The sequence below is a fragment of the Sorex fumeus genome, unplaced genomic scaffold (assembly GCF_029834395.1).
Source record: "Sorex fumeus unplaced genomic scaffold, SorFum_2.1 ptg000063l, whole genome shotgun sequence".
Lineage (NCBI taxonomy): Eukaryota > Metazoa > Chordata > Mammalia > Eulipotyphla > Soricidae > Sorex > Sorex fumeus.
Window position 1 is genome coordinate 13,150,270 of NW_026606120.1, and position 12,239 is coordinate 13,162,508.

Sequence of the window (12,239 nt, forward strand, 5' to 3'; positions counted from 1 at the left end):
ATCTCTGCCTTGTCTTGTTTGCCTGGAGTTTAACCTAATGATAGCTACTAGAGCTCTTTTCAGTCTCACTGTTGGTCTTTCTCCTTTCTAACGATGTGTTTACTGGTCCATAGTCTTTATCTTTTATCATTGCTTTTCAGTTTTGAATCTCATTTTCATGACAGGTAATCTTGTACCTTTCAATAAAGAAGGCAGGGTATACATCGATCAATGAAAACATTGTTATCTCTATACTGAGAAATGTAAAACTTGTATTGGCTATGCTGAAAAGTGGTTCTACTAATTTTAGAATCTATTAATTCTTCACTTATAGTTTACTCTCAGCAAAGCTTAATCCTTGTTTTTCACATAGTAAGATCATTTGAAAGGCTCTGTGACTGAGAGCAAGTTCTGGATTTTAATGTCAGAAATGCTGGAGCCATAATCACTCTCCATTTTCAGGTTTGTGAATGATAGAAGTGTGAACTGAATGAGTCGATGTTGCTATGAATTTTAACAGAAATAGCTAACGTAGACTACTTTGCCAATTCACAAAAAAAAAGCTTCTTTTACAGCTGTGATGTAATACTGTATATAGGGCTTTATTTTGTTACTGAGATCATATCTGTGAAAACTAAGGTTTTAAAAAGAGTGCAGAAAAAATTGAGAATAACTTTTTTTACCTTTCCCCTCAGCTTTATTGAAATATAATTGACACATAAAATCGTTTAAGTGTTAAGTCTACAACGTGTTGATTTGATAGATTTGCATATTGCAAAATGACGACCATTGTAGTTTCCTTACACTTGTATTATGTCATTTAATTACTTTTTTAAAAGACAGGGCATTTAAGATATATTCTTAGCGAACTTCAAGTACTTTCTGTTGCCCTTTCTTAAGATATTGTCTCTATCAAGTAGATCAACTTGGGTCTCTGTGATGCAGAAATTAAGATTAAACATTTATCTCTGAATCCTACCCAAGTTTAGGTTTACAATATTTAAATTGTTAAACTACTTATCCTTAAAATGTTTTTGAATAAAAAAAATTTTAGATTTAGATTTACAGAGAAAACTAGGATATTCTGTTTCTTTACTGGTTTCAGAGCTTTGAAAATTTCTTGTTTTATTCAAAGATAACAAAATGTTAGGAAATTATCTTACCCATAATAATTCTCTTTTTTTCTGCCATATTATAAGGAATATTTAACCTCATGTTGACATTACCTTGTACCTAATTAGATTGAGATTTAGGACAAACAGGTTTTTCCTACCAATGAAATAGAAATCTTGGGTTCTATGGCACATTGCAGGGAATTTGTTCTCTGACATTGAGTAAGTTAGGAATTCCTTAGAGATGGTTTCTTCTTTTTTACATGAAAGGTTGGACTTCTATGACTCTAGGACCCTCTTAACATTAGAATTTCATGTACATATGAAAATTCAGTCACTGAATTTGATCAGAAGCTTTGTGGAGAAGTGCAATGAAGGAAATCAAAACTAAAGAAGACCATATAGTAGAAGAAAAGCTTTTATTACTAAGAATATGTAGTGATTGTTCAATTGCTTGCTGAACTAGAATATTTTACATAAGAGATCAAATAGAGCACTCTGGCAGAAAAGAAGTGCCAGTTTCTTCATTTAAAATATTCTGACTTTGGTGTTGGACTATTGAATATCTGTAACAAATCATCATAAACAACTTTGTAAATCACAGTATTTATATAAAGTGTATGGAGAAAATAAAATTAAAAAACAAATAAATAATAAATTTTTAAAATATCCTTACTTGACCTGGAGTGATAGTGCAGTAGGCAGAGTGTTTGCCCTGCATAACCCAAGTTCAATCCCCAGCACCTTGTATGGTGCCCTGAGCCTGCCAGGATACTAGCAGTAATCTCTGAACATAGAGTTAGGAGTCAACTCTGAGTATTGCCAGGAGTGGCCCCACAAAAAAATAAATAAATAAAAATTAGATATCCTGATTTTCTTTAAAAGGAGCAGGAATGTTGATTTTGTAACCTGCCACTTTACTATACAAACTTACTGTTTCTAGGAGTCTTTTTGTAGAGTCTTTAGGATTTTCTAAGTGTAGTATCATATTGTCCACAAATAGTGATATCTTGACCTCTTCCTTTCTTATCTGTGTGCCTGTGATATCTTTCTCTTGCCTAACTGTTATTGCCAAAACTTCCAGTATTATATTGAATAGGAGTGGCGAGAATGGGCAACCTTGTCTTGGCCCCAATCTTAGAGGGAAGGTTTTCGGTTTCTCCCCATTGAGAATGATGCTTGCCATGGGCTTCTGGTAGATGGCTTTGACTACACTGAGGAAATTTCCTTCAATGCCGATTTTGCTGAGAGTTTTCATCATAAACTTGTGCTGAATTTTGTGAAATGCTTTCTCTGCGACTATTGATATGATCATATAGTTTTTATCTTTTCTTGTATTGATATGATGGGTTGATTGACTTGTGAATGTTAAACTATACTTGCATCCCCGGGATGAATCCTAACTGGTCATGGAGTATGATCTTTTTGATGAATCGTTGTATTCTGCTTGCTAGGATTTCATTGAGGATCTTTGCGTCTGTGTTCATCAGGGATATAGGCCTATAATTCTCTTTCTTTGTGGTATCTCTCTCTGCTTTTGATATCAGGGTGATATTTGTTTGATACAAACTGTAAGTGTTTCTGATTCTTCGGTTTCCTGGAAAATCTTAGAGGATTGGGAGTAGATCCTCTTTAAAGATTTGGAAGAATTCACTAATAATCCGTCTGGGCCAGGACTTTTGTTTTGGGCGACTTTTTATTACATTTCAATTTTCTTGATCATGATAGTTCTGTTCAGGTATTCCAGGTCTCTTGGTTCAGCCTCGGGAGGCTATAGGAATCCAGAAATGTATGCATTTTCTCAAGATTTTCTTGTTTTATGGCATAAAGATTCTCAAAGTAATCTCTGAGGATCCTTTGAATTTCTGTCATTTCTGTTGTGATGTCCCCCTTTTTGTTTCTGATTCTGTTTATTAGGGTTTCTCTCTCCCTTTCTTTGTGAGTCTTGCTAAAGGTTTATCAATCTTGTTTATTTTCTCAAAGAACCAGCATTCATATGACCCCACAATACCACTTCTGGGAATATATCCTGAGGGTGAAAAAAAAAGCACAGTAGGAATGACTTCTGCACTTGTATGTTCATTGCAACACTGTTCACAATAGCCAGAATTTGGAACTAACCTGAGTGCCCAAGAACAGACGACTGATTAAAGAAACTTTGATATAGCTACACAATGGTAAAGGTAAAGGTAAAGGCCCTCCCGTTGATCGTCGATTTGCTCTAGCGGGCCCAGTAACGTCTCCATTGGAGACTTTGTTGTTACTGTGTCTGGCATATCGAATACTCTCGGTAGCTTGCCGGGCACTCCGAGAGGGGCGGAGGAATCAAACTCGGGTCGGCCATGTTGGCTGCTTGTAAGGCGAACGCCCTACCCGCTGTGCTATCACTCCAGCCCTACACAATGGAATACTATGCAAATGTTAGGAAAGATAAAGTCATGAAACTTGCTTAGAAGTGGATGGACATGGAAGGTATCATGCTAAGTGAAATGAGTCAGAAAGAGAGGGATATACATAGAATGACTGCACCCATTTGTTGAATTTAAAATAGCATAATATGAGATGACACCCAAGGATAGCAGACATAAAAGCCAGGAATATTGCTCCACAGTTGGAAGCCTACCTCATGTGCTGGGGGAGAAGGCAGCTGGAATAGAGAAGGAATCACTAAGTCAATGATGGTTGGAGGGATCATTTGGAATGGGAGATATGTGCTGAAAGTAGATAAAGGACCAGACGTGATAGCTTCTCAGTATCTCTATTGCAAACCATAAATGCCCAAAAGTAGAGAGAGAATATGGGGGAAATTGTCTGCCATAAAGGCAGGGGAGGGTCGGGATGGGGAGAGGGATACTTGGGACATTGGTGGTGGAAAATGTACACTGGTGGAGGGATGGGTGTTCCATCATTGTATGAACTAAACTCAAACATGAAATCTTGTAACTGTATCTCATGGTGATTCAATAAAAAACACAGTAGAAATGGAAAACAAAAGAACTCAAATTCCTGAAAAAAGAGTAGGAATGACTTAATATTATAAATAATATTGGTAAATCAATAACTTCTGTGGGAAAAACTGTTGAGTTGTTCATTCTAGAATCCATTCTAATATACATCTAAAATCTTATGAAATTGTCACCAAGATGTTCCCAAAATTTTATTATTTTTTGACTCCTTTATTTATGTATGGTTTAGAATTAATGGAAAAGTCCACAAACACTGCGCAGAATTTAATAACAAAACATTTCAAAATTCAGTCTTCTCTGATTGATTTTTATTTTACTAAAGAATTTTTCTGGGGCTGGAGAGATAGCACAGTGGGTAGGGCATTTGCTTTGCACGCGGCCGACCTGGGTTCGATTCCCAGCATCCCATATGGTCCCCTGAGCACCACCAGGAGTAACTCCTGAGTGCAGAGCCAGGAGTAACCTCTATGCATCACCAAAAAGGAAAAAAAAAAAAGAACTTTTCTGACCCTTATGTGTCAACATATAATTTAGGGATCATGCCCATCATCCCAAATTTTCTGAAATATCATTAATAGTATAGAACTGTAATAAAAGAACTGTAACTCTATCAAGATACCTACACAGTTTAGGAGATTTGGGGTAAAGGTTTTTGTTTTAAGTAAATTAACACATCCCAATGACTGTACACTCCAATAAGGTACTGTTGGATCTAGAAAGGGCTTCATATAAGTGAACTATCTACTTACCCATCAGTGGTTTTCCATCCTGGCTGTCAGTTAGAATTCAGATAGCAAGGAAGCTCCATTGCTTACATTACACCTCAAGCCAGTGAGAGAAGACATTAGGGCTTGTGATACCCAGTTGATTTCAGTCTGCACCCAAGATTAGAGCCTCTCATCCAGGGTTTGATATTTGTTTGGTATATCACCATAACCTACGTATTGTAGAACTACCCATTAATGTCTGAGTGTACTTGACTTTTGTATAGTGGAGGTAACTTTGCAGGATGAGTTAGGATCAAATTAGAAGCTTGCTTCTATCTATACCAGTTAGATTAATGTGAACAGATATTTTACTATGATCTGAAATTTCATCCCAGCTTTAGCATTAATCTTTAACACATACTAAATTATAATAATTTTCAGGTATTTTCTCTATCACATCAAGAAGTTATTAGACGCAACATTTCAGTGCACTTATTTGGATTTAAGTGATCACGTGATAGAGAGACCTTTTAAAAGCTTGACAGACAGCTAATGACTCTCCCTTGAGAAGATGTCAATATTATGAATTGAAATTCAATTGGGTTGATGTTGATATTTCTATGATCTACATAATAACTTTTAGTAGAACAAGCCTTGTTAATATATCCCGGATAATTTAAGCCTACTTAAGGAAAATATTTTGAATTATTGTTGGATTTGGTTCACTAAAATTTTGTTGAGCTGACACTTTGCATCAGTGTTCATTGGGGATATATAGTCTATAGTTTTCTGTTTAGAAATATTTTTGCTTGTAGTATTTATGTTGGCTTCATAGAAGCTGTTAGGAAGTATTTCTATTTGATGTTTTGGAAGAGCTTGAAGAGTATAGGTGGTAAGTTTTCTTTGAAGATTTCATAAACTTCACTAGAGAACCCATATCTGCTTAGGAGGTTTAAGGACTCCTTTGGCAATTCTTGGTCAACCAAAGATGTGGTGTTGGTGTATTCTGTGATGCTGGGGACTACCTAGAACATACCTATGGAGCCCAGGGGCCTCAAGGGTTGCATCTGTGTTGCTCAGGGACGAGTATGTACCAGAGATTGTATCTGGGTCAGCTACATGTACCTTAACCACTGTACTATATCTCTCCAGTCCCTGAGATTTTATTCTTGGAGAGATTTTTAGTTGCTATTTCTATTTCCTTACTTGTTATCAGTCTACCCAGTTTTCTGTTTTTTATTTTTCCTGACTCAGTCTTGGAAAGTTGTACATTTCTAACAATTTGTCAATTTTTTCTATGTTCTCCAGCTTAGTGGTGTCTGCTGTAATTTCTCTTTTATCTCTTATCTAATGGGAGAGGGGTCCTTTCTCTTTCTTTGTATTTGTGTCTCTAGCTAAAGGATTATCAATTGTTTGTGTGTGTGTGTGTGTGTGTGTGTGTGTTTAATTTTGAAATATCAGATCCTGCCTTAATTTACCCTTTGCATTGCTTTCTTGATTCTTATATCATTGCTTTCTTGCTCTGATTTTTAATATTTCCATACTTCTATTACTTTGGGATTTTCTATTCTTTTCCTACTTTCTCAAACTTTGAGATTAGGATTTTATTTATTTAAAGGGTTTTTTTTCCCTGTTTCCTGATGTAAACCTGCATTGATAAGAACTCTTTATACTGCTTTTGCTGTGTCCCATATATCTGATATTTTGTGTCTTTGTTCTTGTTCATATTTTATTTATTCTTTGATTTCTTCTTTGGCCTAATAGTTCCTTAACAGTAATAAGCTGTTAAGTTTCTAAATCTTGGAGCTTTCCCTAACACTCTTATGATTATTTCTACTTTCAGCCCAAGAAATAGTTTAACAGGATGAACACATGTGTTTCATATAGGAGACCCATTATTTTGATTCCTGATACCACCTGGTTTCCTGAACACTGCCAGGAGTATCATCTGAGCACAGAACTAGGAGTAGCCCCTGAATACCACAGGATGTCACCCCAGAAACCAAGAAGAAATCCTACCTTCTTGACCTTGTGCTCTATACTGAAAATACACTTGATATGATTTCTACTTTTGTGACTTTATGGACATTCCAATTGTGTTCTGCACATGGTCTGTCTTGGAGAATATTTTGTGTGCATTGGAAAAGAATGTGTATTTGGCATTTTAGAGGTGAAAGGTCAAGTATGCGTCTATAAATCCCTGTTCTTCCAATTTCTCACTTAAGACTCCTCTTTTCTTTTCATTTTTTTTAAAAGACTTTAAGACAGTGATCAGATTTATTTATTTATTTATTTACTTATTTTGCTTTTTGGGTCACACCCGGCAATGCACAGGGGTTACTCCTGGCTCTACATTCAGGAATTACCCCTGGCGGCACTCAGGGGACCATGTGGGATGCTGGGAATCAAACCCGGGTCGGCCGCATGCAAGGCAACCACCCTACCTGCTGTGCTGTTACTCCAACCCCAAGACTCTTGTTTTCTTATTGATGTTCTATCTGGTTGATTTGTCCAGTGATAAGAGTGATGAAGTCTCCCCTATTACAATATAGCCATCAGTGTATCTCCTCTAGTCAGGTCTGTTAGCAATTGCTGTATAAACTTTGCTTCCCCTCCATTCTTCCTTGTCATTTCCTTTCTCTTTAATTATTCAAACTGATAACAAATATTTTGTTTGCAAGTGTCCTTAAAATGTTGTAAAAGGAAGTTCTACTTCAAGTACTAATTCACAGATTCCTCAGGTTTCTTACAGGGATGTGACTTTGAACTACATCTTATTGTTACCCTCATGTTCCTTGGCTTCCTGCTAAGCTTCTTAGAGCAGAGAGTGTGCTTTCTTTTTTTATGGCTTATAATATAAAGTTGGTTTTACCCCTGACTGGTATTAAACCAGCCATTTTTTTTTATTTAAATTTTCAAATTTTATTTTTTTTCATGTTTTTATAATTTTATTTATTGAATCACTATGAGAGCAGTTACAAAGCTTTCGGGTCTAAGTATCGGTCATACAATGAAACACCCATACCTTCACCAGTGCCCATTCTCCACCACCACAAACCCCAGTATACCCCCATCCCACTCCCTCCCCCTACCTGTGGGGCAGATGATTTCCACATTACTCTCTCTCCACTTTGACCACATTCAATATTTTGACACCAGACCCACCATTATTATTTGAGATTTACCCCAACACTCAGATCTGCTGAACAGGCAACAGTAGACAATTTGTGTGTTCTATTGCTGGTTATGAATAACATATGATGTCGTGTAGCTGCAGTAGGCCCATGTGATTTTGAAATTCCGAAATTTTAACACTTAAATCTGGGGGGATTTCTGCCAAAAGCTGCTGGGCTTCTAGATTTGTTTCTGAGTCTCTGGGATCGTGGCCGTTAAGCAGTTTGATCAGGAGCCAAAGAGGCTGTTCTTGGGCAATGACTTGGGGTCTCGTTGAGGTGGGGAGGACAGGCCTGGCTCCACCCCCGTCCCACGAGGCCCTGCATGTCTCGTCACTGGGGGCCCAAACCTGACTGTCCAGTGGCCTCTGAAGGATAGTGGCCACTGGGCCACCGGGGGGAACAGGCCAAGGCACGAAACCTATTCCCACCTGGGTTGGCCCAGCACTGGTAACCTACTGCAGGGACCGGACGCATTTCTGCCAAAAGCCACTGGGTTTCGAGATTTGTTTCTGAGTGTCTGGGATCATGGCCATTAAGCAGTTCAATCAGGAACCAGAGAGGCCTTGCCTCCAATTATATAGCTGAGCTGGAGGTCGTTTGTGGGTGTGTTTCCCACATACCTAACTTTTGGCCATTTACTTTCTTGGTAAACTTTTCCCCAAATTTTTGGGGTCTGGCCAAAGACACAGCAGCAATTTTGGCGCCATTAGGCTGCTGATGCACTCACCTCACAGGTACAGATTGACCTGCTGGCGGCACCATACCCCCAATTTTCAAATTTTCATGGTCCTCCCGTTGTTCATCGATTTGCTCGAGCGGGCCCAGTAACGTCTCCATCATGAGACTTGTTGTTACTGTGTTTGGCATATCGAGTACATCACAGGTAGCTTGCCAGGCTCTGCTGTGCGGGCGAGATACTCTCAGTAGCGGGCTCTCTGAGAGGGGCAGAGGAATCGAACTCGGGTCAGCCATGTTGGCTGCGTGCAAGGCAAATGCCCTATCGCTGTGCTAATTAATTGGTGTTTACAATTAATTGATCACAGCCAGATTTCAAATTTTAAACCATAATTTTTCTTAGGTGTGAGACGTATGAGCACCAACTCTGTTAGATATTTAACCCAGAGTTTCACAATACCCAGTGACACATTGGAGATGTATGCATATCCTTTTGTTAAGCCAGAACTCCTAAGTCCTACTGGAGTCTCTGCTATTACTGCGGGCCCCATTCTTGTGTGTGGAAAATAGCACAGGATCGTTTCATGAAGAATAAGAGCCCTACAGCTATGACTCTCTCTGAGCAAGTTGTGGAAATAGAACACCCTTGTTACTCATTCTTGAGATTAGTGATGTGTTGGTAAAACATGTCCTGGAGTGCCCCTTTGATGCTGTTCTGTGGATTTCAGAGTTCTTAAAAAGCAGACTCTTCTCTGAGTTTCTGGGGTCTCAAATAGACTGAGTTACCAAATTAGCAACGCAGAAGTTGGAACAAAATGTGAAGAGCATCATCATTGCCTTACCTGCTTCATGCTTTATACTTTTTTTCAGAGTGCAAATTCACCTGCACCAGCGGTAAATGCTTGTATCTTGGTTCACTGGTCTGTAACCAACAGAATGACTGTGGGGACAACAGTGATGAAGAAAACTGTCTCCTGGTGACTGAACATCCACCTCCGGGCATCTTCAACTGTAAGTGCCTCCTTCTTTTTATATGTTTAGCAGGAAAGGGAAGAGAAGGAAAGGGAAATGGAAGGTTATTATTTTGATTAAGAAAAAAGATTTGATGGCCTGGAGAGGTAGTGCAGGGGTTGAAGTGGCTGCCGTGCATGCAGTTGACCCCGTATTAATCTCAGGCGCCTCATTTGTTCTCCCCAGGCTTGCCCAGGGTCACTCCTGAACAAGGAGCCAGGAATAATCCAAAAGAAAAAAGATTTGCATTTTTAGAAAGGCAATGTTTTTCTTCCTTTAGGAAAAAAAGATGTTTATAAGTGATAAATCCATTTTATTTTCAGAACTGTGTTTTGGAATTGATAAATAGAACTTTACTGATTATCTTGTACATGCTAAATAGATTCTGAGAAATAGTCACTGAGTATTCTTCATACTAGCCTTATGGAATTTTTAAAGTAATTTGAAGTAATTCAGGAAGGTGTGGGGACTAAACCCCAGAGTCTTTTACCTGCAAAGCATCCCCAGTCTTAAGTTAAAAAAAAATTAAAAAATCTTAAGTAACCAAGTAAATATACATAGAGAGTCCATAAATGATCATGTAATTTAAATATGAAAATTAAAAATATATATGAGACTCTTAGAAAATGTTCTGCTCGTGTGTTCTTCTGTTTGATACTGTTGTAAAACAGCTTTAGTATTTATTTTCATAAGTACCCGACTGAGGTTTTGAACATTTCTTGAACTTGATAAAGGTGAAATCAGAAACTGAAATTCATTTGATCTTTAATCTCATGGTTTTTATGAAGAGAAAGGAGAAAGAAGACAGCTATAAACTTTGCTAAGTTCTCTTAGGAAATGGCTTTTGTTTGTTGTTTCCTTGAAGTAGGTTGAGGTGAGGACTTTTCTTTGCAGCATGTCCTGGAGGAATGTTTGCAGAACTAATCCTCTTTATGGATGTTTCTTACTGAGGTCCTTTCCGGAAACATTCAATTTCTCTCCCTAATTTTGCTGACATTATTTTGAGAAATAACATTTGTCTTAATTTACAGATTATGCAATTATACATGGAAACCAGTCTATTCTATATTATACTGATATTATTCTGTGAAATACAAGATTTTGGGGTGGAAAGTTGTGCTAATCTAGCAGTGTAAAGGGCTTATGTCAGACCCTGCACTCTGGGATCACTCTGAGAAGTATCTCAGAGACTATATGTAGTTCCAAATTCGAACCTCTGTTGGCTGTACCTTGTTCCCTGTGCTATCTCTCTGGCCCATGAAACAGGAGATTTCTTTAAAAACAATTATTTTACCTATTCCTACTGTATTTTTTATACTGGAGACAAGCTCTGAAAATTATTGTGCCTAGATAATTTTAAGCCTACTCTTTTTGCTTCCTAAATTCAAGACCCTAGCAGTGCAAACATTTTCTTCAATTTTTCCTGTCATATGTTTCCATCTTCTTATACTAAGTGTTCTTAGGGTTCCATCTCTATTTGAGAAGAAAATTGCAGACTAGGTATATGTGCTTTCTTGGTATGTGCTTCCTCTGTGCTGCCTCTGGTGCTATTTTGTGCCATAGTCCTTGCAGTTGTCAAGGCTGTAATTTGTCAGGGCTGTTTGCCTGGTTGCAGGGAGGGGCTTTGGTTGGAGGCTAAAGTGAGTGGTGCATTGGGCTGCCAACATGACCTCTGGAGTGGGCTTCTGCCCCTGCCACTTCACTTATCCAGTAGTCTGGTTGGGAAGCTCAATGTCTCATCCTGAGACTGGGTGAGGTCGGGTTACATGTGTAAGTCCATGTGAAGCACTCAGGAAAGTGTCTGAATCTTTTTTATTATTATTATTTTGGTGGAGGGTATATATCCTAAGCAATGCTCAGGATGCTTGGATCCACTCTTGATAATGCTTATTCCACTGAGCTGGACAGTTCTATGCTTGGCCTGGTGATTCAGTGCTGCTCACACCAGCACTGTTGGGGCCATCAGCACCACCTCCTGTGGTGCTTGTGGTGATTGGGGGGTGGAGGGGAAGGGGAGGGCGTTAGAGCTTAAACTCAGGGCCTGGTGCATGCAGCCCAGACCTGTGGCCTATCTGCCTAATCCCTAAATAGAATATTGCCAGGATATTCATCACTTTTGAGCTAGGTTGGCTTAGGAGAAGAGCAGTGTAAAGGCAAATTCAGTGTGTCTTGTGGACTTGAATAAGAGGAAGTGCATGCATGATAAATTGTGAATAGAATACTATGACTTGATTGAATTTTAGAGTTCTTTGCAAAAAACAGGCAGATAAAATTTTGATTGTCTGCCCTGGGTACTTCATAAGCTATTTCTGAGGTATCTTTTTTGTTGGGGATTGACCTCTCCCAGGAGGGGGTGGAGGGAGGCGGTCACACCTGATGAAGCTCAGTAAGCCATGTGGTGCTGGGGATAAAACCTGGGTCATGCACATGGTGCCTTAATCACTGTACCCTCTCCTGACTTCTCCTCCTCTGTATTGTGAAGCTACTTTTCCTTTACTTCAAGCTTCTTTTACTGTTGTCGTTTTATTATGCTCAACTATCTTTCCTTCCTTTCTTTCATGCTCCCCTCTCATGTCAGTATTGTTTTATTTCTTAGTTCATAAACCTATTTGC

The 12,239-nt window shown here is 38.6% G+C and overlaps 1 protein-coding gene across 1 annotated transcript in view; it reads left to right on the top strand.

Moving 5' to 3' along the window:
- LDLRAD4 (low density lipoprotein receptor class A domain containing 4) overlaps positions 1 to 12,239 on the top strand; it is a 386,384-nt gene that overhangs the window by 159,469 nt on the left and 214,676 nt on the right. The window contains exon 3 of the mRNA XM_056127851.1: positions 9,486 to 9,626. Coding sequence (XP_055983826.1) covers positions 9,486 to 9,626 — 141 coding nt within the window. The remainder of the gene's footprint in view (positions 1 to 9,485; positions 9,627 to 12,239) is intronic.